Raw genomic sequence first — 27,056 nt, forward strand, 5'->3', positions numbered from 1 at the left:
AGCTTCGGTAGAACTTCGGGAGACAGTATTTTGCTTTTTGGACTTCCATGAGATTAAACAATCACCATAGAAAATGTAGTAACCAGTGATAGAACGACGGGTAGTGTTGCAAGTTGCCCAATCAGAATCAGAAAAGGCTTGTAGACGATTGCGATTGTGAACTGGGTAAAAAAGGCCAGTACCAGGTGCATTTTTCAGATAGCGTAGAATGCGGAATGCAACATGTAAATGGGAGACGCGAGGAGATGCCATAAACTGACTAATTTGTTGTACAGCAAAGCTTATATCAGGACGGGTATGAGTAAGGTATAACAGCTTGCCAACCAAACGTCTGTAATGAGTGGGATCAGGTAGAAGGTTTCCTTCGGTTTCATTAATTTTTCCAGAAGAATTAGTTGGAGTGGGAGCTGGTTTGCATCCTGTTAAGCCAAACTCAGAGAGGATGTCAAGACAATATTTACGCTGATGCAGAACCAATCCGCGACGTGAACGGGCAACCTCAAACCCCAAAAAATATTTCAGGTCGCCTAAGTCTTTAATATGAAACTGAGAATGAAGATATGCCTTTATGTGATTGATGGTGGTTAGATTATTACCAGTGAGAACAACGTCGTCTACATAGACCAGGAGAACGGTAAACGAATCGTCGGTCTTTTGCACAAATAGAGAATAATCAGCCATGCTTTGAGTAAAGCCGTAGTTGATTAAGGCAGCAGTGAGCTTGGCATTCCATTGACGGCTAGACTGGCGCAACCCGTAGAGGGATTTATGAAGTTTGCAGACCAGTTTGGGAGAAGGAAGGCGCATACCAGGAGGAGGCTTCATAAAAACTTCTTCATTAAGCTCACCATGTAGGAAGGCGTTATCAACGTCTAGCTGATATAGAAACCATCCAGACGAGACAGCAAGAGATAAAATAAACCGAATTGTAGTAAGCTTGACCACTGGTGAAAAGGTTTCAAAGAAGTCAACGCCCTCTGTTTGGGTAAAACCTTTGGCTACAAGACGTGCCTTGTGTCGTTGAATGGTACCATCTGCATTGAATTTGGTTCTGTAGACCCATCTACAACCCACTGCTTTCTTGTCTGGTGGAAGAGGTACAAGCGACCAAGTCTTGTTTTTGTCAAGAGCTTCTAACTCAGCAAGCATAGCTTTTTGCCAACATTCAAGTTGATTGGCTTCCTTAAAAGATGTGGGATCAATTGTACCAGATATAGACAAAGAAAAAGCAGTATGAGGGTTAGAGCAGTTGGCATATGACATATATGAAATCAAAGGGTAAGGGGTTGTATGAGTAGTATTAGATAAAGCTATAGTCGGACAATGGTAGTCAGCAAGATATGCAGGTGGCTTTTTAGACCTTGTAGATATCAGATACCATATTAGTGTTTATGGTATTGACTAAGACAAGCTTGCATAACTCTGATATTATTGATCAACTCAACGTGAAAGTACAGAGAAGAGTATTTTATAAGACAAAAAAAGTATGCTTAACGGAATAACAAACGAGTATAACAGAAAACAGTAAATGTAACTGTAATATTTACAAAGAAGCTATCAATCCTTTTTTGTAATTTTGAGAAAGACATACAATTGCTATTTATTTTTGTTTTTTGTGCTCAAAACATCTTCATGTTGAATTATTGAGAGGGTGACCAAACTACGACGGGTTAATTAGGTTTAGACATCCTTGTTTAGAGTTGTCCGAATACTTTACACAGCACTATCTTACCAAAGCAGTAACGAGGTATGTTGGGAAATTTGAAATTTATACTTTGTACAAAGATCAAAATCTAATTTAACAAAAACAAAAAATACAGCAGTTTTTGAAGCATGAAAGACCACTTATTTTATCAAACTATATAAGAAAAAAGGAAACTAGTAATAACTCTGGTTTTTTCAAATGCATTATTTGGTAATCAACAAGTGAGCGAATGAAGCATTTATACAAATATCTCTGCGAGAATGGAGGAAGAGAGCAAAAGTTATTGTGTGCGTTGGCTTATTCATATAATTTTCCATCATCGAACACACCTTAACAAGTTGAATTTACCTAGCATGAGGAATGAGTTGGGTGCTCAGATTCACATTGACCGGTTCAAATGAATTTGCATCACTGTTATATTTTGTTCGAGCTAATTCGGTTGCTAAAGTCTCCTTTAGTTCAGACACTATCACACTCATAATTGGCCTTTCGTTGGGACTTAGAGAAACACAAGCTATTGCTATTTCCACGGCTTTCCAGGCTGAGTTAATGTCAAAATCTCCTTCAAACCTTGAGTCAACAATGGCCATGATATCCCCTAATGCAACCAGGGAACTAACCCATTCAATTATGTGACTTCTTTCTTCATTCCTTGCTATTACTTGCTGGCCTGTGATTATTTCCAAAAGAACCACTCCAAAGCTATAAACATCACTTTTCTCTGTTAATCTATTGGATGTGTAATAGCTGCAATTCAAGACAAATCACGAAACCCAATTCATTTTCTGTCAGTGTATGATATCTCAAAATCTCATTTTTTTCCGAGAAATTAATGGATGACAGTAATTGAAGTACTTACTCAGGGTCCAGATAACCAGGAGTACCAGCCACAACAGTTGACACATGTGATCCCCCATCAGATGGGATAATTTTGGATAGACCAAAATCAGATAATTTCGCTTGGAAGTGTTCATTCAACAAGATGTTTGAAGATTTTACGTCCCTGTGTATTATTGATGGCTTGCAACCGCTTTGAAGATACTCCAATCCTATATCAGATTTATGGAAAACAATTTACAAGAGTACTCTTTTCTATTTTTTACTTTTCTTTTAATAAAATCTTGATGAGAGCGAACTTATTTGGAAAAGCAAAAGTTAACAAAACTGTCAAAGCGCATAATTTGAAGTTTGCTTTCTTACCCAAGGCTGTGTCCACTGCTATACGAAGTCTGTCTACCCAGCTCAAGAATTTTGATTTACTGTGCTTACCTGCAAGAACAAGGTCAGTAACTTTCTATACGTGCTGCTTTTTTTTTTTTTTTACTAGAAGTCAGTCATACAGGACTCGTTTGGGTAATATGAAAGAATTTTGGAATACAAAACTAACTAGGAAATTGATTTGCACAGACTTTTAACAAGAACTTCACTTTATTTGGGAACTAACCAGAGAGATGTTCCAGCAAGTTTCCATTAGCCATGTACTCATATATGAGACTCTTATTGGTTCCTTGATTACAATAACCAACAAGGGAAGTCAGATTTTTGTGATGAACTCTCATTAGAATTTTAACCTGAAAATCAAAAACCAAGTGCAAGATATACTAACTACTCAGCTAAAAAACCAAGTGCAAAGCGATTAGTAACTTACCTCTGCTTGAAATTGTTCATAGCCACGACATGATGAAGGGGAAAGCATTTTGACAGCAACTGGAGTGTCATAAATATAGCCCAGATAAACTGTTCCAAATCCTCCTTTACCAACAATTGTAGTGAAATTGTTGGTGATTTTAATGATATCAGAATATGAATATATTCGTTTTTTAAACTGCTGTAATGAGTCATCTTGTTCTGTGTACTCACTTTGATCCTTCTCTACCATCCAAGCTGTTAGATATTGTACAATAGTTTGGAAACTCGCAGTTAAAGTTAAAAACATGTTTGGCAAATTATCAAAAAAAAAAAATTAACAATCTTTTATCATTGTTGCATCACCTTTTGATTTTCTCCTCTTAAGGATCCACAATACAGCTCCCACGGCCATTAGAAGGATCAAAACCCCGCATATCGATGCTACCAAGGGCATAACAATGTTATTTCTGTTCTCCATGCACTGACCATGTTCACAGACATATGGATTTTGACCCAAACTGCATGGAAGTCACAAAAGATTATGTTCAAAAGAGTTTAAGCAACCTTGCAAGTAGAGTAAAAAATAGTCATGTCAAGTATGGCTCTGATAAATCTGGGTTTGATCCCCCTTAAAAACATAATGTCTAATTATAACCTATTACTTGACGAGGTGTTTTTTAAAGTCGGATTTGATCTCTATAGAAGTTTGGTTTCATCAGTGAGCGAGTTTAAAAAATTATTTTATTTAAGACTTACAACTGATTATTTTATTATTTATCTTAGTAGTTCAATTTTCTTAAATTATGTAATATAATTAAACTTAATTAAGTTTTAAATTTCCTAAATTTTTTAGGTATTTTTATCTGAGTTCCTATTGAAATTGTCTCAATTTTTATATTTTTTAATTAAGTTCCTATTATTTTATTTTTTTTCGTTTGTTCTCATAAATACTTAAACAAAAACTTGTAAGATAAGTTAAATACAAATTTAATAACTGGGAATAGACTCTCTTTCAAACATGTCCGTAATGCTGCCTAAAATATAATCAATTAATATTCGTCATTACTGTAAGCAACCACATTATGAATTTGAGTATTTTTAGTAAGATTCATATACCTTAGGGTGAGAGAACCTTCCTTAGATTTTTCAACCAGTGCTGAGGGAATTGAACCGGAGAGGTTATTCTTCTCCAAGTTTCTGCCAAAACAGGAAAATATGAATAAATAATCATTTTCTCTTTTCTGATGTACAGTTATTTCAATTAATTGACCAAGTAAAACTTACAAGATCTTCAAGTGTTGTAACTGGGACAAAAAATCAGGAACCTCGTCGTTTAAGCTATTATTCGATAAGTCCCTACAAAACAAATAATTTAGCCTTTTTTAAGTATGTTTAAATCTTGTCTCATCTATTGCGGCAGAATATGTGTTGATTCTTCACAGATAGTAAGTACATAGCGGAAACTATAAAAAGATTTAAAACAAGAGATTTTGCAGGCCTCTTCTATTTCTGGATCGGCTGAAATGAAAGAAGAAGAAAAAACTTACAGCTTCTCCAACATGGTGAGTTTTGAGATTGAAGGGTCAATCTTTCCAGATAATCCACTTGAAGATAAATTCCTGTGTTGCTCAATGAATAGTTATATACGATATCATCTCAGTTTTATAAAGCTGTAACAATAATTTGGCAAGCCCGACTTACAAAGCTGTGATTCTTGGCTCATTGCCGAGATAAGTACAGTTGAGACCATCCCACAAGTAGTCTACAGGGGCGCATGGATCACCTTGCCAATCTCTTTTCACTCCATAAACTGACTTAATGCTTGTAATGGCATCAACTATGTTTGAAATGATAACAAAAAATTGTAAAAGGTGGTTAAGATCATGTACAACAACGTATACAAAAGAAATGGATTCAAAATACGATAGTTTCGTGACTTACCATCTCCTTGGAATGTATCAGATTGGGGGAATTCCTGTACTCTGTAAATTTCAATGGCACTGATGATGGGAGGCAGGGTAGAACTTTCGGTCCTCTCCAGTGAATATTTTATTACTTTTCCACTGAACGATGACCTCGAATGTACAGTATTCGCAATATGGTACTGTGGAGAACAATTTGAAAGCAATGGTTGACCGTTCATCATGATGTTGAATTGTCTTGTCTGGTTAGTGGTTAACTCTTGAATCTCCATGAAGTGCATGTAGACATAGAATTGGTCAGTTTCATGTTCTGGTTCCCAGCTTATTAGCAGTGGAGCACTAGCATTTGCTGGTGTAACTGCGGTGCTCATCACAATTGCAGGCGGTTTGTAATTATTCTGCGTTAATGACTCGGCAGGAACAGAAACACTTAATTGTGACCAATCTTTGCTGTCACCAAGGGTGCCTTTCCAGAAACGATCAAAAACATCATCTGGGTACCTGTGAAAAATTAAGAAAAAGTAGGTGCAGTTAATATTCAATAAACCATTTAATGCAACAGATTTAATTCAATGTGTGAGCTCACCTGTAGTCTTTGTTTGAACCTAAATCCCACCGGTGGTAAGTTTGCAGTGATTCATATTGAGTGACATAAATATCATTTGGCATAGTTCTCAATCCTATGGCAGATATAAATGGTGTTCCATGGCCTGTGTTAACCAGACAGATATGTAGATAATCTCGTGAAGGCACATGTATCAACGAATTGCCTTGAGGAGTGGATGCATTGGACAGAGTCACAGTATGCCACCAGTTAGCCCCGAGATGAGTATCAAACTGTGGTGTCTTATTCAGCCCATCATAATTTCCGTACAAATAACTAGTCCGGATAAGATACTTAGAGTCTCTTGTGATGTTTATTTTGTAGCAGTTCCTTTTTCCTTCCGGGAAGCTTCTCACAGTCCACATCTGTTGTTGATGCTTTTCTTTGAACTCAGATGCTACTGACTTACTCACACCAGTATTTATCAAATTTGCATCTGAAGTGTAATCTATGCCTGTGCGCCTTTCAGTATATCTCACATCTGCAGGAGCTCCGCAATCTATGCTGATGAATTCTACAACATAAAAAAATATGCTTATGAACAATGGTTTTTGAGACTTCGGCTAAAATTTTGCTAGATTATGATATGAAGAAGTTCTTAATATTAGACAAAAGAAAAATGATATAATGAAGTTCATGTTTTCTTTATCAGACCTGCTTGGTGCTGAGCTTCAATAAGTAAACCACCCAGAAAACAAATGAAGAAAGTCAACATTCTGTAGGGTGACAGATACACGAGCTCCATATTTTGAAACTTTTACCTGAGAAAGAATCGTGGTTAGCTCGCAGAGAAGGTGTTTTTTTTTTTCAGAAGTTAATGTTTAAGAGAAATCTGTTCTTAGTTCAAGCAAAATATAAACAATGACATATTAAATCCCAAAACCGTTGAATTTTTTGAATAAAAAATACCAAACAAGGATTAAGAACCCAAACAAAAAAGTATCATTTATATAATTTACATATATAATGCATAAAGTTTTCATTTTTTTTTTTAATTTCACTCCTAAATTTTCAGAAAGTGACTAAAATTTCCTGTGTTAAGGTTATTTGCTAAATTCGTTAATTGAGTAACTTCTATAGTAGAAGTCCTAATGCATTTATTTCTGTCTATGATTCTTTTAGTTCATGGAATTAATTAATTGGCTTTTGTACATGAATGGTTAAAAAAAAAAAACTTAACTCACTAAAATAATGAAATATCCACATTTCTTTTTTTAATGTGAAATTTAAAACTATTTCAAATTATACAATCTAAATTATATTTTTTAAAATATATTTGAACTTATATGTTTAGATAATTATATTTTAAATTATAAAATTTAAAATAAATTTTTAGATAAGAAATATATTCTAAACTTTTAGATTACATACCTTAAAATACAAGGTTAAATATGTTTGCGATGTGTAACCTTGAATTAGAAATTGGAATTCATTTATATCATATCCTTTAAAACATTTTAATCCTCAAATTTAAAAATTAAATCAATATAGTCATCTTAATCTAACAATATTAATTTTTGTGTTCTAAGTTTATATTTGAATCGAAACGTGTCAAAAAGTATAATCAGTTCAAACACCAACTTAAAACACCATTTGTACAAAAAAATTAACATTATTATGTTAGGAATACTATGTGTATTTATTTTTAGAATTTAATAACCAAACAGTATCAAAATTTAGAATAGAGACAAATTCCAATTTTATGTATCCAAATTTTTTTTAAAATAAATAAAAAATAACTACATCGAATTTATGAAATTGTCCTAAATATTGATAAACTCATAAATTACTTTTTATTCAAAACCGATAACAAAACAAAGAAAACTTGTTCTTCAAGTTTGGCTGTGAATTGATTTTTGTTCTGTTTAAAAAACTCATATTTTCTAAATTTCTAATTTATTTACAGTTTTTTATTTTTATTATTTATTATAAAAAAATGAAATGCTAAATAAAAAAATTGTAAATGAAAGCTTTTGTCTTTAAATATAAATATATATATATATATATATATATATATATATATATATATAGATATATATAAATGTTCAAAAGACTAAAAATATATATAATTATATTCTTATAATTCAATTGTTTTTGTGAATTGTGTAATAATTATATACTTTAAAATATATTTTTAAATTATATGATTTTGGATCTAGAAATATATATTAAATTATTTATTTAAAATATATTTTTAGATTATATAATTTATAATATATTTTTTAATTTTGATCCGTATAATCCAGAATATGTCATCTTTTTAAACTATGAATAATTTGGAATCTTTCATAATATAAAGTGCAGGAAAAAGGTATGAAATGCTACAAATATTTACAGTCAACCACGAATATAAATTTAATAAATCTAGCCCAACTCAAATATGATTATTTTCAATCTATTTAAACTCTTTGTATATACCTATGATAAAAAATGAAGATTATGACTAGAACAAATAAAAGATATTAGAAAATAAACATAAAAAGAGAGGAGACTAACATGCATGCATGCAGATATTAAAGGAAAGAGGAAAAGAAACGAATATCCTAGGTAGCAGTGCAGAAACATATATGTAGAGTTGTGAATCAAAATGAGGCTATAATATTATAGTAAACACACCGTGTAGTTGCTGGGAAATGGTGTTTATCTGCAGCTACTATGATATCCCTCCGAGGTAGGTATTTGAGGTGGATGAAGGGAGATGGAGAGATGAAAAGTATTTAACGATAAGAGTTTGTCCTTTACAGTAGAAGATAAGGTGGAATACGCTGCAGTGGCAGAAGTCATAAAGAAACAAATGATGAATATTCCACTTATAAGGTGGAATATTTTGCAGTGGTGGAAGACATACAGAAACGAACGATGACTATTGACTTACTACCTCACTTATAAACAAAAAACAAAAAACTAACCTTTCTTTCTTTCCTTATTTCCTTCCTCTACCTTCCACAACCACATCTTAATTACCACTTATAATTATTATTATTGGGAAAAAAAGATTCTGTAACTCACAACTGAGAAAAACTGATGAAGGTTCTAATATATTACTTGTTTGTAGGAGATGATATTGGTTCGTGTATAGACCATGGTTGTTTTTAATAATAATGGGCTGCAAGAAGAAAAAAGTCAGCTTAGCTTATCAGCACATTGCAAGTTTCTCCCTGCACCCTCAAACATTCTTCTGTATCCCAAAAGAAAATTACCGTTTTGACCCTAATAAATATTTTACCTGCCTCGGTGGTTGAAGAATTAAAACAAGATTTACTGCGGCTGGTTTGCTTTTATAGTGCAGTGCTACACCCCCAATATTTCTGTTTCGTTATTTTCTTTTGTTTTCATTCTTTTCTTCTTCTCTGCTTCCGTTCTCTTTTTCTTCTCTCTGTTTCTTACTGTGCTGTCTCCAGTGGTCCCCATAGTTTCCATCTCTTTCATTTGATCGTGTTCTCTGTAGTGGTGGTCCCTTCTTTCCCTCTCTGAAGGTCACTGCTCCAAGTTCATTCCATACTGGTTGAAACTTCTGAAAGCTTTTCTCTTCTCTTGAGGTTGAAGCTTTGCACAACTGTTATGTTTTATTCGAGCTAATTCGGTTGCTAAAATCTCCTTAAGTTCAAACACTATCACACTCATAATTGGCCTTTCTTTGGGACTTAGAGAAACACAAGCCATTGCTATTTCCACGGCTTTCCAGGCTGAGTTAATGTCAAAATCTCCTTCAAACCTTGAGTCAACAATGGCCATGATATCCCCTAATGCAACCAGGGATCTAACCCACTCCTTTATGTGACCCCTTTCTTCATTCCTTGCTATTACTTTCTGACCTGTGATTATTTCCAAAAGAACCACTCCAAAGCTATAAACATCACTTTTCTCTGTTAATCTATTGGATGTGTAATAACTGCAATTCAAGACAAATCATGGCATTAACCCAATTTATTTTCTGCCAGTGTATGTGGTGATATCTCAAAACCTCCTTTACCAACAATTGTACCGAAATTGTTGGTAATTTTACTGACGTCAGAATATGAATATATTTGTTTTTTAAACTGCTGTAATGAATTATCTTGTTCTGTGTACTGCTGAGAGAACTCACTTTCATCCTTTTCCACCATCCAAGCTGTTAGATATTGTAAAATAGTTTGGAAATTAGTAGTTAAGGTTGACTTTGTTTGGAAAATTATCAAAACCAAATTACTAACCTTTTATAGAAAATTTCTTTTCTTGAAGTTAAACAAAACCTATTTGTTAGTCAAAATTTCTAAAGATAAACTTCATTAGAAAATTTATCAAAGCAATAAAATAATACAAATGGCTAGAGTGATTATGTTTTACGACACTTTAGTTTACAAATTCATAATAATATTTTTAACTTGGCTTAAATAGCCATTTGGTCCTAGTTTTGGTCGACTTTTTTCACTTTGGTTCTACTTTTGAAATTGTTTTCAGTTTGGTCCTACTTTTTGTTATATTTTTTCAATCAAGTCCTTTTTGCTAACACTGTTAAAATAGTTAACGGATGTGAACAGTAATCGCCACGTGTCATTTTGTGATTTTGTGATTTTTTTAATATTTTTTTAATAATTTTTAATTTTTTTAAAATTTTTTTTAAAATTTTTTTTAAAATTTTTAATTTTTTTTTAAATTTAAAAAAAAAATGTACACGTGTCAAGCCCATATCATGCCACGTGTCATTTTTGTGATTTTTTATTTTTTTTAAATTTTTTTTATTTTTTTAATTTTTTTTTAATTTAATTTTTTTAATTTTAAAAAAATCCACGTGTCAAGCTAATATCATGCCACGTGTCAGAGTAAGTTTTTTATATTCAATTTGGTCTCAATATTCGTTAATTGTTTTCAATTTGGTCCTAATTTTTTTTAAATTTAACATTTTTGTTCCTCTCCAAATTGAGATAAAATTTAATTTGTATATATTAAAATGCATATTTTTGTTAAATATTTTTAATTTAGAATTAGCGTTAGTTTAAAATTAAAACGAAAAAAAGCAATAACACCATTAATTTAAAATTTTAAGAGGTTAAAAATATTTAATTTTAAACCAACTCTAATTTTAAATTAAAAATATTTAATAAAAATATGTAGTTTAATAAGAATATTCATATAATTGCAATTAAGCCACATTTATATACAAATTATATTTTGTTTTTGGAGAGGAAAAAAAATACTAAACTAAAAAAAAACTAGGACCAAATTGAAAACAAATAACGAATATTAGGACCAAATTGAATATAAAATTATGATTCTGATACGTGGCATGATATTAGCTTGACATGTGGATTTTTTTTAATTAAAAAAATTAAATTAAAAAAAATAAAAAAATCAAAATAAAAAATCAATAATGACACGTGGCATAATATGAGCTTGACACGTGTACATCTTAAAAAAAATTAAAAAAACTAAAAAAATTAAAAAAAATCAAAAAAAATCAAAAAAAAATCAAAAAAAAATCAAAAAAATCACAAAATGACACGTGGCAGTTACTGTTCACATCCGTTAACGATTTAGACGGAGTTAACAGAAAGGAGTTGATTGAAAAAATATAACAAAAAGTAGGACCAAATTGAAAACAATTTCAAAAGTAGGACCAAAGTGAAAAAAGTCGACCAAAACTAGGACCAAATGACTATTTAAGCCTTTTAACTTTTATTTATTCAAAGCCTACGAAATAATTTTTCTATTTTTAATTTGAAATAACATGTAAAACATCAACTATACTTATTGACATACGTGGATATAAAAATAATGACAAAATTTCTCGATGAATATTATATATATATATATATATATATATATATATATTTGGCGTTATAAGGATAATGTAGCTTTTGAAGTCGTAAACTATTTTTGAAACATGAATCAAACTTATAAGTTAATAAGACTTTTAAAAAAAAAACATTTTTAATTAAAAAGGCTAGAATTAATGTTTTTAGAAAGTTCCCTTGACATCTGACAAACTAACCAATTATTTTTGTGATCATTTCTTCATTTACATTTCTTCGTTCTTGTAGTTCACTTTGCATATAAGAGGGTAAAACAAAGATAGATTGTTCAATAAATTTAATCCAACAAAAATTGATAATAACACTGCTTTTCAATTCTCAATTTTTATTTGTATACTGATATGCATTCTACATTCCGAAACAACACAGATTAAGAAAAGTGATCAAAGTAAAGCACCTAATAACCAACTTCTTGTACAACATCAATTTCCCTTGTTACAACGTTATTTTATTATTCTTATGTTGAGTAAGTGTTTACCTAGCCGAGGGCATGAATTCGGTGTCTACATTCACGCTGACCGGTGCAACTGAATACCTGAGATCAGCACCACTATCATGCTTTGTTCTTGCTAATTCCGTCGCTAAAGCCTCCTGTAGTTCAATCACTACCACACTTATCATTGGCCTTTCGTATGGATTTGGAGAAACACAAGCCATTGCTATTTCTACAGCTTTCCACGCTGAGTTTATGTCAAAATTTCCTTCTAAGCTTGAGTCAACTATGGCCCTGATATCCCCTTTTGATATCATGGAGTTAACTCGTTCACTTATGTGACCCGGTTCTTCATTCTCTGCCATTACTGCTTGATTTGTGATTATTTCCAAAAGAACAACCCCAAAGCTATAAACATCGCTTTTCTGTGTTAATCTATTGGAAGAGTGATAGCTGCAAGAGAAGTCATGAAACCCAAATTGTTTACTCTCGGCGGATTTTATGATGATAGCTCATATATTCAGGTAGAAAATCTCACCATATTTTCCTAGAAAATGATCGAAAGGCCAATAATTAAGTACTTACTGAGGGTCCAGATAACCAAAAGTACCGGCAACAACAGTTGACACATGAGACCTCCCATCATCTGGGACAACTTTGGATAGACCGAAATCAGATAACTTTGCTTGGAAGTGTTCATCCAACAAGATGTTTGTAGATTTTACATCTCTGTGGATTATAGGAGGCTTGCAACCATTTTGCAGATATTCCAATCCTGATATTCATTTATAATTGCGGCAAAAATTGTTAAGAAGGTGAAAGGGAGTTGACAGAAATTCACAATTTCAATTTTACTTTCTAACCTAAGGCTGCATCCACTGCTACACGAAGTCTGTCCTTCCAGCTCAAGAATGGTGATTCGTTGTGTTTACCTACAAGAAAAGTTATGCAACATGGAAATTGATTTCACAATTTTTAAACAAGAAAATAATTTTATTTAAAACCAACCTGAGAGATGTTCTCGTAAGTTCCCTTTAGCCATGTATTCATATATAAGGCACTTATTGGTTCCTTCGTTACAGTAACCAACAAGGGATGTCAAATTTTTGTGATGGACTCTGATTAGAAGTTTAACCTGGAAATAAAAGTCACAACCATGTTAAACCGCATAGGTTCGGTACCAAACTCCGAAACCTAGATTAAATTGATCAATAACAATTACCTCTGTTTGAAATTGTTGATAACCATGAGCTGCCGATGGGGAAAGCATTTTCACTGCAACTGGAGTGTCAGCGATAAAGCCCAGGTAAACTGTTCCAAATCCTCCTTTACCAATAATTTTATTGAAATTGTTAGTGATTTGAAGGACATCATAGTATGAATACATTTGACTTTTGCGTTGCAGGAACAATTCATCCTTTTCTGTGGATTGCTGTGAAATCTCATTCGGATGATTTACCGCCTCCGAATCTGTAAATTTCTCAACTTCATTTTGAACGATAATAGGTTAAAAAAGGTAGATTTTTGGAAAATTTTTAATAAAAAACAAGAACTTTTCGTAACTATTTCAGCATTACCTTTTGATTTTTTCCTTTTAAAGATCCACAACATAGCAACGGCTATTAGAAGAACTAAAACCCCACTAACTGATGCTACTATGGGTGTAACAGTGATTTTCTTTTCCTTCTCATTGCATTGTCCAGATTCACATAGATATGGATTTTGACCCACTCTAGCATGGAAATCGCAGAAAAAAATTGTTTAGAGTCTCATAAACCTCACAAGTAATCCATAATTAATACATACTTCAACTTATTTTGGTTGTGCTTGAAATTGGGTAAATCGTGTATATATATATGAATCTCAAACACTGTCTTGAATATGAGTAATTAATAATCATCAGCATAAATAACCATATTATGAATTTGAGACTTTTTAATTAGATTCATACCTTAGTGAGAGAAAACCTTGGTGTGATTTTTGAACAAGTGCAGAGGGAATCGAACCGAAGAGGTTATTCTTCTCCAAGTTTCTAAAAAAAATATGGTTTTCCATTATCTGATACATACAGAGGATCACATATATATTGGTTGAGTAAATGAAGTAACTTACAAGATCTTCAAGTTTTGTAATTCAGACAGAAAATCAGGAACTTCACCATTTAAGTTATTCTTAGATAAATCCCTGGAAAACAAATAATTTAGCCTTTTTAAATATGTTTACATCTCCACTCATGTAGAAAAAGATATGTCGATTCTTCACAATTAATAAGCACATAACAGATACAATAAAAAGATTTAAAACAAGAGATTTTTGTGTCGGGTGAAATAAAGAAGAGAAAAAAAAAAAACTCACAGGTTCTCCAACATGGTGAGGTTTGAGATAGAAGGGTCTATCTTTCCTGACAATCCACTTGAAGATAAATTCCTGTTTTGCTCAATCAATAGTTATATACGAAATCATGTGAGTTTTATAGAGCTATAATCATAATTTGGCAAGCATTACTTACAGAGTCGTGATTCTTGGGATCTCGTTGCCGAGATGAGTACAGTTGAGACCATCCCACAAGTATGCTGCAGGGGCGCATGGATCACCTTCCCAATCCCTTTTCACTCCATAAACTGACTTAATGCTTGTAATTGCATCAACTTTTTTTCAATGCAGAAAGAGGAGTAGAAGGTAGTTATGTTGATGTAGCATAGTGTAAACCAAATAAATGGATTTAAAAAATAAAAAATACCATCTCCTTGAAATGTTTGTGGTTTCTGTAAGTCTATTACTTCGTAAATTTCAATAGCATTGATGATGGGAGGCAGGGTTGAATTTTCGGTCCTCTCTAGGGTATATTTAATTTCTTTCCCGCTTATCGCTGACGTCGTATATATAGTATCCACACTTTGGTACTGAGGAGAAAAATTTTGAACTCTTAATTCACCGTTCACCGTGATGTTGAATTGTCTTGTTTGATTTCTTGTTAACAGTTGGATCTCCTTAAAGTGCATGTACACGTAGAATCGGTCAGTTTCATCTTTTGGCTCCCACCTTATTACCAATGGAGCATTATCATTTTCTGATTCAAGTGCCGTGTCCATGATTAAAGCTCCCGGTTGGTAAAGATCGCTCCCATTCAAAGAATCATATCGAGTCCAACCATTTAGTTGTTTCTTATTTTCACCAAAGTTACAGGGGTACCAGTAACGATCATGAACATCAGCCCAGTACCTGTGTAAAATCAGAATAAATTCAATAATCAATCATTCTTATATTGTAACATATTTAATCCAGTATGATTTCACCTGTAGCCTCTGTTTGAACCCAAATCGCACCGCCGGTAACTTTTCAGTGATCCAAATTGAGTGACGTATGTATTATTTTTCAAAGTCCTCAATTCTATAGCTGTTATAAATGGTGTGCCATTGTCTGTGTTAACCAGACAGATTTGTACATAGTCCAGTGAAGGTACGTGAATGATCTCCATGAACACGAGATTGGATGCATTGAGTGTAGTGATTGTATCCCAGTGGTTAGGTCCCAGAAGAAGATCAAACTTCGGTGCCATATTTCGGCCATCATAATTTCCATACACAAAAATCGTGCGGATGAGATACTTAGAGCCTCTTGTGACGCTTATTTTGTAGCAGTTCCTTTTTCCTTCCGGGAAGCTTCTAAGCCTCCACAGTTGTCGTTGATCGTATCTGTTGAGCTCTTCAGATGCTATTATCCCAATCACACCAGTATTTATGAAATCTGCATCCGAAACGTAATCTATGGCTAGATTTTGCTCGGTATATTTCACACCTGCTTCAGCTCCGCAATCTATGCTGATGAATCCTAAAACATAAAATTGCATCCATTACTCATAAAGTTGCTACACATTTCTAGAAAATTAAATATTCCTATCAGGATATGATTCTCGAAAATCTAAGTTCTTAGAAAGCTCAAGACATTATTAAAAAAAATATTGATGGATTGGATGATTCCTATAACAAGGCCACTGCCATTGCACTTGTTTGAGAAATCAATATAATTCTGCATTCTTTCTCCATGTCATTGCTGCCTGCACTCTATCCTACCCTTATCTATAACCTTTTTGTAAATGTGAAGGGTTTTTCGATTTGTTATTTAACTAATTTTCTCTTAATGACAAATTAAAATTTCATTATCCGAAAACCAAATTTTAATTAACCCAAAACAATTGTCCTATCTATATAAATATTTAATATTATGTTATTCAGGTAATTTTTAGTTTCATGTATAATATTTGGATGAAAAAATTGTTGGTAATAGTTCAAGTGTGAGTCAAAAAGTTCCACATTGAATAATAGGCAAAGTTAAACACTATATAAGAATAAAAACCTATAACATCATTGTCTTAAAGTTTTTGTGTAAAAATGATGTCAAATGTCTTATATGTGTAAAATCAAATGTTATATATATATATATAAATAATCACAATCTCTCAATCACCATGACCCTATATGAAAATATATATATATATATATATATATATATATATATATATACATGAACCCAACAAAAATGGCTTTCTTGAATGTTTTTGTTGTTGTTTGTGATTGAATATGTTTTTCGTATGATTAATAAAGTAATTTCATTCTTATTAATAATAAAATAATAAATAATAAATTAATAATTGTAATAATAGAAGTAAAACTTGTAAGACTTAATAGATGACAACGAATTACTTTTTATTTTATAAGAATTTTATATCTTCATAAATTATTCTCCTTATATTCCTTTTTGGAATTTAAGTTGAATTCATCTGTTCTACAAATAGAACATATACTTAAGCAGGCACTTGGAAGTTGATAATTGGATTCTTGACATTTCAATAAAAGTTCATTTTAACATTAACATTAGTCTAGAATACAGACACATATACGCGAGTGATGGTGATGATGATAAGATGCATCATATGTATGTGCCTGTACAATATATATATATATATATATATATATATATATATATATATATTGTTGTATACTGTGTGAATATTATATGATATTGTGATCTACTGTGTGATTGCATAGATGACCAATAACATAAAGAATATTTTGCCTCAACAAACCTGGTTGAGCATGAGCTTGGATAAGTAGAAGAGTTAAAAAAGCAATGTAGAAACTCATCCACATTGTACAAGATGATCGACATATGAGTGTCAGCGCCATGTTGTGCCTGCGACTTAGACGAACTAGTAATATGATAGACATAAAGATTTCACCAACAACAAACCTGCATTTATGAAGAAGAAGGAGGAAGAAACAGCAAATGTGGTACCTATGCAGTGCAGTGATGTGATCTGAATTTCTGGTGTTCCAATAATACAGTGTAACAGTTTGTCCCTTATAGTAAGAAGCAGAGCACGACTATTATGGACAAAACAAAAAGCAACACAAAACGACGATGGTTGTTGACGCTATGGTTGGGATCGCACGTTATAACTTCGGTTCCGCCACTCACGTTAATTAATGGGACCATGCATTCTGGCATAGATTTTAAACTGGACGGGATACTCTCCGTTACTAATTCTGTCGCCGAATTTACAGTTTTTAATTTTTTTTTTCTTGATGGAAATAAATGTTAGTGTTATTTAGTTGTTAATAAAAAAGTAATATTTTTTTATTTATGTATAAGTAAATAAATTTTAATAACTTGATATGATAACTAAATATTCAAATTAAGTTTAATTTAAAAATATTATATTGATACAAAATCGTTAATCATGACCTCTTTAACTTAATCTTATAATGGACGTAAACCTTTTAACACGGTGATTCCATCCAGGTATGTGCCGGTCAGCGGAAGCAGAACCGTTTGGAAAATGTTATACCCATCTTACAAGTAATGTCAATAGTCATTCATACAAGATTTTTCATAAATATAGTAAAGGATAAAGTAAAATCATTTTATTATTAAATTAAAACTTATTTAATTCATAAACAAATTTGTTAAAAACATTATCTCGCTTCTAAAAATTCTATTTTTAATTTGAATATAAACTAATTTGACTTTTTTTTCAAAAATTATTCCACTCTTTTTTTCTTACAAATAATACTAAATGAATTCGACATAGATTATTTGTCAAATAAACAAACAAACTTTTATTTTTCAATCTAATTCGGATTATATGTTGGTTTTAAGATTTCACAATTAACGAAATTAATATGCAAACTAGTTATATTATGAACCATCTTATATTCAATTTGTTATATTCTCTCTTGATATAAATTTCATTTAAAAACTTAGATTTCTTTTAAAAGAATAATTATATATATATATATAAAAGAGGGAATAATATGTGGAAAACCAAAAGTAGGAATATGAAGAAAATGTAGATGAAGATGAATCGAAGTGATAATTGAAAATGTAAATTGTAAGAATGTGAATTGTTGAAAAATAAATTACTAAAAATCTATGAAAGTTGCGACTCAAACTATAGAAAAATAAATTACCAAAAAGACAAAATAAAAACTAATTAGAAAATTTACGAAAGTAGTGATCAAAATTACAACTTTCATCATAATTTATTATTTTTTTATTCACGACATTCTTAGAGTGTTTAAATTGTAATCACAATCTTCCATCCTTATTTTACATTTCATACTGTTAGACCAAAATAAAATAAATAAAAAATTACATAAATTGTAATGAGTGCTTCAAAAATCGCCCACAATGCATCAATTGTGCCATATTATCCTATATTTTGCCTCAGTTATCATAGGCTTACTTCCTTTTTTATCCAACATGTTTCTTTTCTCAACTCTCTTCAGCAATATTTTCTTGATGTTGTATATTCTTTGATGCAGTGTTCAAACTCTCGATTAGTCTTTGTTCACTGATTCAATTTTTTCTTACATTATATCATTTCCTTCCATGTATTTTTATTTCGATACTCTACTTTGAGGTCTCGATTTTCGATGCCCGTAACAACAAATTAAACTTCTTATTTATGATTCATGTTTTATTTCCTTGCAGTTTACCATTTAAACTACTGTTGAACTTTATTGGGGAACATTTTTATACCTAAGTTGTTGGTTTCGTCATCTTCACAATTGTAATTTATTATTTTAGTTCTTAACGATTATCGGGATTTTCTTACTATATATTATCATGTGCTTCAAAGATCAAATATTTTATAAAAATATCATCATTAAAAGGTTTTTGTTTGAGTCAATTTCTGTTATAAATCTATTTGTGGTGGATAGCATAAATGGAAAGAATCCTCAAAAATATTATTATGTTTTATTTATGCATCAATAACATTTTCATCAAAAACACCTTGTAAGGGGAAAAGAATATTAGGGTGTTCTTAAGATAGTTACATCATAGAAAACATGATTTCAAATATATATTTGAAACCAAAAGCTTACTAGGACAGAGTGAAGAAGAATGTTTTTCTAATGGTGAAAAACATTTTACTTGCGTACATGAACATTTTAAATAACATTTTTAATTAACAAGGCTAGAATTTATGTTTTTAGAAAGTTCCCTTGAAATCTGACAAACTGACCTATTTATTTTTGTGGTCATTAGACTGGTTCTTCTTCATTTTACATTATTTGGTTTTATTTATTCGTTATTGTGGTTCACTTTGCATAGTAGAGGGCAAAATAAAGATAGATAGCTTTCAAAATTTAATCAAAGAAAAATTACTAATAACACTGCTTTTCAATTCCATTATTCAATTCTCAGTGTTTATTTGTGTAGTAATATGCATTACTACTATATCACCACTCCCAAACAACACAGATTCTGAAATCACCCAATGAACAAGTTCTTGTACAACATCACTTTCCCTTGTTACAAAGTTGTTCTGTTATTCTTACGTTGAATAAGCATTTACCTAGCTAAGGGCATATATTCGGTGTTTAAAGCCATGCTGACCGGTGCAACAGAATACCTGAGATCAGCACCACTGTAATGGTTTGTTCTAGCTAATTCGGCCGCTAAAGTCTCCTGTAGTTCAATCACTACCACACTCATCATTGGCCTTTCGTTGGGATTTGGAGAAACACAAGCCATTGCTATTTCTACGGCTTTCCATGCTGAGTTTATGTCAAAATCTCCTTCTAAGCTTGAGTCAACTACGGCCCTGATATCCCCTTTTGATATCATGGACCTAACTCGTTCACTTATGTGACCACTTTCTTCATTCCCTGCCATTACTGCTTGATTTGTGATTATTTCCAAAAGAACAACTCCAAAGCTATAAACATCACTTTTCTGTGTTAATCTATTGGAAGAGTGGTAGCTGCAAGAGAAGTCATGCAACCCAAATTATTTACTCTTTGCGGATTTTGTCATCAACTCAAATATTCAGGTAGAAAATCTCACTATATTTCCTAGAAAATGATGGAAAGGGCAGTAACTAAAGTACTTACTGAGGGTCCAGATAACCAACAGTACCAGCAACAATAGTTGACATATGAGATCTCCCATCATCTGGGACAGCTTTGGAAAGACCGAAATCAGATAACTTTGCTTGGAAGTGTTCATCCAACAAGATGTTTGTAGATTTTATATCTCTGTGGATTATAGGAGGCTTGCAACCATTTTGCAGATATTCCAATCCTGATATTACATTTATAATTGCGGCAACAAAAATTGTTAAGAAGGTGAAAGGGAGTTGACAGAAATTCACAATGTCAATTTTACTTTCTAACCTAAGGCTGCATCCACTGCTACACGAAGTCTGTCCTTCCAGCTCAAGAATGGTGATTCGTTGTATTTACCTACAAGAACAACTTCTGTAACTTTCTATTCTGTACATGTTTGTTTTTGTTCGGTAGAAGTTATTCATACGACTCATACAGTTCTCCAATATTAAAAATTCCATATCTAGAGTTTAAGAAATCAAATCTAGTTTGGAAATTAATTTCACAAACTTCTAAGAACAAAATAATTTTATTTGGAACCAACCTGAGAGATGTTCTCGTAAGTTCCCTTTAGCCATGTACTCATATATGAGACCTTTATTGGTTCCTTCGTTACAGTAACCAATGAGGGATGTCAAGTTTTTGTGATGAACCCTGATTAGAAGTTTTACCTGGAAATAAAAGTCACAACCATGTTAAACCCTATAGGTTCGGTACCAAACTCAGAAACCTAGAGTAAATTGATGAGTAACTTACCTCTGCTTGAAATTGTTGATAACCATGAACTGCTGATGGGGAAAGCATTTTCACTGCAACTGGAGTGTCATCGATAAAGCCCAGGTAAACTGTTCCAAATCCTCCTTTACCAATAATTGTACTGAAATTGTTAGTGATGTGAAGGACATCATAGTATGAATACATTTGACTTTTGAGTTGCTGGAACGAATTATCCTTTCCAGTGGATTGCTGTGAAATTAAACTCCGATGATTTGATGCCACCGAATCTGTAAATTTTTCAACTTCATTTTGAACGATAATAGGTTAAAAAGGTGACTTTTTGGCAAATTGTTTATAGAAAATTAAAACTTTTCGTAATTATTTCAGCATTACCTTTTGATTTTTTCCTTTTAAGGATCCACAATATTGCAACGGCTATTAGAAGAATTAAAACCCCACTAATTGATGCTACTATGGGTGTAACAGTGTTATTTTTTTCCTTCTCCTTGCATTGACCAGATTCACATAGATATGGATTTTGACCCGCACTAGCATGGAAATCACAGAAAAATTATGTTTCAAGTCTCAGTAAACCTTACAAGTAATCCATATCGATAATTTAAATACATTTTTCAACTTCTTGAATATAAGTAATTAATAATCATCAGCATAAATAACCATATTATGAATGAAACTTTTTAATTAGATTCATACCTTAGTGAGAGAAAACCTTGGTGTGATTTTTGAACAAGTGCAGAGGGAATCGAACCGAAGAGGTTATTCTTCTCCAAGTTTCTAAAAAAAAATATGGTTTTCCATTATCTGATACATACAGAGGATCACATATATATTGGTTGAGTAAATGAAGTAACTTACAAGATCTTCAAGTGTTGTAGTTGAGACAGAAAATCAGGAACTTCACCATTTAAGTTATTGTTAGATAAATCCCTGGAAAACAAAAATAATTTAGCCTTTTAAAGTATGTCTAAATCTTGATTCATTTTTGTGGCAAAAGATGTGTCAATTCTTCACAAATAATAAGTACATACGGAAACAATAGAAAGATTTAAAACGAGATTTTTGTGTCGGGTGAAATGAAGAAGAAAAAACTCACAGCTTTTCCAACATGGTGAGGTTTGAGATAGAAGGGTGTATCTTTCCTGACAATCCACTTGAAGATAAATTCCTGTTTTGCTCAACCAATAGTTATATACGAAATCATGTGAGTTTTATAGAGCTATAATGATAATTTGGCAAGCATTACTTACAGAGTCGTGATTCTTAGAAAATCGTTGCAGTTGAGACCATCCCACAAGTAGGCTGCAGGGGCGCATGGATCACCTTCCCAATCCCTTTTCACTCCGTAGGCTGACTTAATGCTTGTAATTGCATCAACTATTTTTGAAATGATAACAATAAAAATTGTAAAAGGTGGTTAAGATAATTTACAACAACGTATACAAAAGAAATGGATTTAAAATATGAAAAATACCATCTCCTTGGAATGTCTCTGGTTTCTGTAAGTCTATTACTCTGTAAATTTCAATGGCACTGATGATGGGAGGCAGGGTAGAATTTTTTGTCCTCTCCAGTGAAAAATTAATTACTTTCCCGCTGATGGCTGACGTCGAAGATATGGTACTGACATTATGGTACTGCGGAGAAAAATTTGGAATACTTAATTCACCGTTGCTGATGACGTTGAATTGTCTTGTCTGATTCGTGGTGAACAGTTCCGTGAAGTGCATGTACACATAGAATAGCTCAGTTTCATCTTTTGGCTGCCAGCTTATTACCAACGGAGCACTATCATTTTCTGGTTCAACTGCGGTGCTCATGATAGTAGCTCCCGGCTTGTAATCCGTCTGATTTAGTGGTTCAGGAATGAAGGCATTTAGTGGTTTCCAATTTTGGCCGAAATTACAGGCATACCAGGAACGATCATTCCAGACACGATCATAAACATCAACCGGGTACCTGTGAGAAAATCAGAATAAATGCAATGATGAATCAAGGCAAGAGATTTAATCCTAAACTATAATTTCACCTGTACGATGTGTTTGAACCCAAATCGCAGCGCAGGAAATTGTAAAGTTCCAATGATCCGAATTGAGTGACGTATGTATCATTTTTCAAAGTCCTGAATTCTATGGCTGTTATAAATGGTGTGCCGTGGTCTGTGTTAATCAGACAGATTTGCACATAATCCCGGGAAGGTACATGTATGATCTCATTGAATTGGTCCCTGGATGCATTTTGTATATTGACTTTAACCCAGTGGTTAGGTCCCAGAAAAAGATCAAACTGTGGTGTCTTATTCAGCCCATCATAATTTCCGTACAGAAAAGTAGTGCGGATGAGATACGTAGTGCCTCTTGTGACGCTTATTTTGTAGCAGTTCCTTTTTCCTTCCGGGAAGCTTCTAAGCTTCCACAGTTGTTGTTGATAGCTGTATCTGTTGCTCTCTTCAGTTGCTATTGTCTCACTCACACCGGTATTTATGAAATCTGCATCGGAAACGTAATCTATGCCTAGATATGGCTGGGTATAGTTCACACCTGCTTCAGCTCCGCAATCTATGCTGATGAATCCTAAAACATGAAATTGCGTTTATTACTGTTAAAGTTCCTACAAAGTTCTAGACAATTAAATATTAATAAAGATACAAATTACTACCATTACACTTTTTTGAGAGTTCGATGTAATTGTGCTCTGTTTCTCCATGTCATATTGCTGAATGGACTCTATCCTATCCTTATCTATAATCTTGTGGTAAATGAGAAGCTTTAGCAAGAATATGTCAGATATTAAAATTTTGTCTTTAAAACAATTTATTCAGACTTATGAGAAAAAAATATACAATTTAGTTTTTAAATATCCCAGTTTGATGGTAAAATAGTTTTTCAATTAGTATCAAATTAGTCTTTAAAATTGTATTTTAATGCTAATTTGTTTTATATAGGAGTCTTTTTATATATTTAGAAACTAAATCAGCTTTTTAAGAATTAAACTAGAAACTTCTCACCAATTAAAAGACCAACTAATTAGTTTTCTATTTTACTCTTAAGTTAATTTATTCACATCAATCACCCATTTATCTTTCTAAAGTCTAGCAATTATGTATCATGTAGAAGATAATCATAACCAATATCCACAGGACCGATCTGTTCCATTTAATAATTGTTTAGACTTTAGTTTCAACTTAAAGAAAGCATGAGATGAAATAAAAAAAGATGAAAACGAAACAAAAATTGGTTTATTGAATTGATAGAAAAGAGAGAAAAAAAAAAAACATGACTTCCAATATGGTTATGATGTATCATTTTTTTTTCTCTTTTATATCTCTTATTTTCTATTATTTTACCACAGCATAAGACTTTGAAGTAAATAGAGATATAATGAAGTTGTTTGACAAAACAAATGCTTTAACGAACCTGGTTGAGCATGAGCTTGAATAAGTAGAACAGCTAAAACAGCAACGTAGAAACTCATCCACATTCTATAGGTTGACTTAGATCACGTAGTCAACGACTCAACGTGAAGGTAATTGTAAAAACTTTTTAGCTTTAATTTCTCTCTCCGTGTTTAAATCTGCAATATGCGTCATGAAATGTGGATTCTTCGATCAAGCAAAAGGTAAATTCACATAAAACAGATTAAATATATTTTTATTTAATTAACTTAAAGAAAACAGCATAAAAAGGCTGAATATTAGCACAAAAACTTCAATGATTAAGCATAGATATTCTGGTATATGCAGACCAAGAACTGCAGATCAAATCCCGAAACACTTCGAGGAACATGTATAATTTTTGTATCTAAGTGTTCTCATAAGTTCAATTTTTTATATTCAAAAATAAAATTCATTATAAATAATATGATATTATACTATTTAAAATTATTTTTGATATTTTTTTCATAATAGATAGAATTAAGAAAGTTTGCTGTGTATTTTTATGTGTAGGCGTTTGATCTCATATTTTTGTTTTGTTTTTCTTTCTCAATGATATTTTTTATATGGTGATAAATGATATATTTGAGTTTAATTAAGATGCCATATATATACATAATTATTCATAGCTTTAAAAAAAAAACTTTAAATTTTAATTTTGTTGTTTTGTCATTATATAAATAACACCTAAAATTTAATGTTACCTAATTAATCTTGAGAAACACATTTTTCATAAGTAATTATTTAGCACATTTGAGTCAAATCACTTGCATTAAATGTTAATAATTTATTAATCTTTTTCTTCTTTTGGTTACATTCGTTTTTTATATATTAAAGTATAATAGAAAATAACATTAAATAGAAATTATAAAAAGCAAAAATAAAATAACAAACAAAACTAAAAGTAAACTTTTATGATTCAATTTTATTATGTTTTAATGTTTTTAAAATCATATTAATTATAATTTTAATGATAACAGTGGTACTCTCACAGTTCATAGTCATTAAAGAAATACCACTTAATTTTTCTTTTGTTATTTGATTTATTTTTAGAATATTTTTTTTATTATTATGTACTAATGAGAGTGGATATGGAACTGACAACATTCTTAAGAACCCCCGAGTTCTTCACACTCAATTTTTTATTTTCAACTTTCTTGACAGATAATCTCATATCATCTAAACCAAATATGCATAATCCTAATAAACCATCTCAGATGAATTATCTTAAATAGTAAATCAGCCATATCCAAGAAAGTGTTGGAGAAAATATGTGAGTGTGGAAAGTCTAGAACTATAATTAAAGCTTTATATACATATGTTTTTTATTTTACAGTTAAAGAGTGGGGGATTATGACTAGAGCATGAAAAAAAAATGTAGAGGTGAAGATTTGGCCAACAACAAAGAGGAAATGAAGAAGAAGGAAGAGAGAAAGAGGAAATATGATAATACCTATGCAGTACAGTGATGTGATCTGAATTTCTGGTGTTCTAAGGATACTGCACTTACTTACCATCCATCAAAACTAAGCTATATATTTAGCATAATAATAGTGTAACAGTTTGTCACTTAAAACACAACAGAAAACGACGATGACTTTTGACTCCGTGGTTGCGTTTAACGTTAGATTGGGTTCCATGACCTAACCTTATGATGCACGATAACCACTGAGTCCTTTTCCATTGCGCGGAATTCAAATTCTGGTTCTTATATAATATTCTTAGCGCGTGTTTGGAATGGAGAAAACACGAAGGAAGGGAAGTACTATTTGTTTTCACAATTAGTCTGAAGAAGGTGGTTTAATATGCTTATCATGAAGAGTATTTAACGTTACAAGAGTTTGTCCTCTACTTAGAAGACTCCATATGTTTGTACTGGTAGAAATCATAACGATGACTTGACTTAAAACCTCACTTAAAACACAACAAAAACTAACCTTTCTTTCTTTTCCAACCTCCACAACTACATCTTACAACTTATAATTATTATTGGAAAAAAAAAAAAGATACTGGAACTCAAATGAGAAAATTGAGAAGGAGGTTATAATATATTACTTGTTTGTAAAAGATGATGTTGGTTCGTGTATGGAGCATGGCTATTTTTGGCTTTAGCATATTCAAAGTCAGATAGTTGAGCTTCAATTTTACTGAAAGAGGAATTTTAAACTAAATTTTTGAAGTCATTGCGAATTAGAAAACAAATTAAAGGGTAAAATTTCTATTTTTGAAAGGAATATTTTGTTAATGTGGTTAATGACTAGGTCAGAAAGAAAGATTCTGCAGGACAAACTGAAAACAACAAACCCAGATGACCTGTTGACTCCGTCAAATTATGGTTGCACATTTCCACCACTCGTGTCAATTAATGGGACTATCATATGCTTTCAGCTGCGTTATATCCTTTCTTTAC

The 27,056-nt window shown here is 31.9% G+C and overlaps 3 protein-coding genes across 4 annotated transcripts; all 3 read right to left on the minus strand.

The window, feature by feature from the left end:
• Positions 1-1,993: 1,993 nt before the first annotated feature.
• Positions 1,994-8,604, minus strand: LOC114185308 (LRR receptor-like serine/threonine-protein kinase IOS1). The gene is made up of 14 exons (XM_028072965.1): positions 8,477-8,604; positions 6,515-6,621; positions 5,843-6,374; positions 5,276-5,757; positions 5,036-5,171; positions 4,882-4,953; positions 4,619-4,690; positions 4,451-4,531; positions 3,698-3,852; positions 3,354-3,589; positions 3,150-3,276; positions 2,906-2,974; positions 2,565-2,754; positions 1,994-2,452 (listed from the first exon to the last, which is right to left on the minus strand). The coding sequence occupies exons 2-14, from the start codon at positions 6,603-6,605 to the stop codon at positions 2,050-2,052; spliced, it is 2,646 nt and encodes an 881-aa protein (XP_027928766.1). The 5' UTR covers positions 6,606-6,621; positions 8,477-8,604; the 3' UTR covers positions 1,994-2,049.
• Positions 8,605-11,994: 3,390 nt separating this feature from the next.
• Positions 11,995-17,271, minus strand: LOC114184791 (putative leucine-rich repeat receptor-like protein kinase At2g19210). Its single transcript, XM_028072099.1, has 13 exons — positions 17,172-17,271; positions 15,382-15,916; positions 14,826-15,307; positions 14,595-14,733; positions 14,441-14,512; positions 14,198-14,269; positions 14,037-14,117; positions 13,663-13,817; positions 13,308-13,570; positions 13,094-13,220; positions 12,949-13,017; positions 12,671-12,860; positions 11,995-12,538 (listed from the first exon to the last, which is right to left on the minus strand). The coding sequence occupies exons 1-13, from the start codon at positions 17,269-17,271 to the stop codon at positions 12,127-12,129; spliced, it is 2,697 nt and encodes an 898-aa protein (XP_027927900.1). The 3' UTR covers positions 11,995-12,126.
• A 2,465-nt stretch (positions 17,272-19,736) lies between these two features.
• LOC114185306 (LRR receptor-like serine/threonine-protein kinase IOS1) lies at positions 19,737-26,433 on the minus strand. 2 transcript variants are annotated; one of them, XM_028072964.1, is made up of 14 exons: positions 26,295-26,433; positions 24,630-24,786; positions 23,243-23,786; positions 22,688-23,172; positions 22,464-22,590; positions 22,310-22,381; positions 22,072-22,143; positions 21,910-21,990; positions 21,589-21,743; positions 21,235-21,497; positions 21,023-21,149; positions 20,767-20,835; positions 20,485-20,674; positions 19,737-20,354 (listed from the first exon to the last, which is right to left on the minus strand). In XM_028072964.1, exons 2-14 carry the CDS (start codon positions 24,691-24,693, stop codon positions 19,943-19,945), a joined length of 2,661 nt encoding a protein of 886 aa, XP_027928765.1. In that variant the 5' UTR covers positions 24,694-24,786; positions 26,295-26,433; the 3' UTR covers positions 19,737-19,942. The 2 variants fall into 2 exon arrangements, with proteins under 2 accessions (XP_027928765.1, XP_027928764.1); XM_028072963.1 differs by having other exon boundaries at positions 26,100-26,427.
• Between the last annotated feature and the right edge of the window lie 623 nt (positions 26,434-27,056).

The sequence above is a fragment of the Vigna unguiculata genome, chromosome 5, assembly GCF_004118075.2.
Source record: "Vigna unguiculata cultivar IT97K-499-35 chromosome 5, ASM411807v1, whole genome shotgun sequence".
Taxonomy (NCBI): domain Eukaryota; kingdom Viridiplantae; phylum Streptophyta; class Magnoliopsida; order Fabales; family Fabaceae; genus Vigna; species Vigna unguiculata.

Coding starts and splice junctions, on each gene's coding strand:
- LOC114185308 (XM_028072965.1), bottom strand. CDS start 6,605: ATGGAGCTCGTGTATCTGTCACCCTACAGAATGTTGACTTTCTTCATT. Junction 5,758..5,842: donor GGTTCAAACAAAGACTACAG/GTGAGCTCACAC, acceptor AATTTTTCACAG/GTACCCAGATGATGTTTTTG. Junction 2,453..2,564: donor CCTGGTTATCTGGACCCTGA/GTAAGTACTTCA, acceptor CTTGAATTGCAG/CTATTACACATCCAATAGAT.
- LOC114184791 (XM_028072099.1), bottom strand. CDS start 17,271: ATGGCGCTGACACTCATATGTCGATCATCTTGTACAATGTGGATGAGT. Junction 15,917..17,171: donor CCAAGCTCATGCTCAACCAG/GTTTGTTGAGGC, acceptor TTTATGTTTTAG/GATTCATCAGCATAGATTGC. Junction 13,571..13,662: donor TAAAAGGAAAAAATCAAAAG/GTAATGCTGAAA, acceptor TTCAAAATGAAG/TTGAGAAATTTACAGATTCG.
- LOC114185306 (XM_028072964.1), bottom strand. CDS start 24,693: ATGTGGATGAGTTTCTACGTTGCTGTTTTAGCTGTTCTACTTATTCAA. Junction 22,382..22,463: donor TTTCTAAGAATCACGACTCT/GTAAGTAATGCT, acceptor TGAGCAAAACAG/GAATTTATCTTCAAGTGGAT. Junction 20,836..21,022: donor CTTACGAGAACATCTCTCAG/GTTGGTTCCAAA, acceptor TTGTTCTTGTAG/GTAAATACAACGAATCACCA.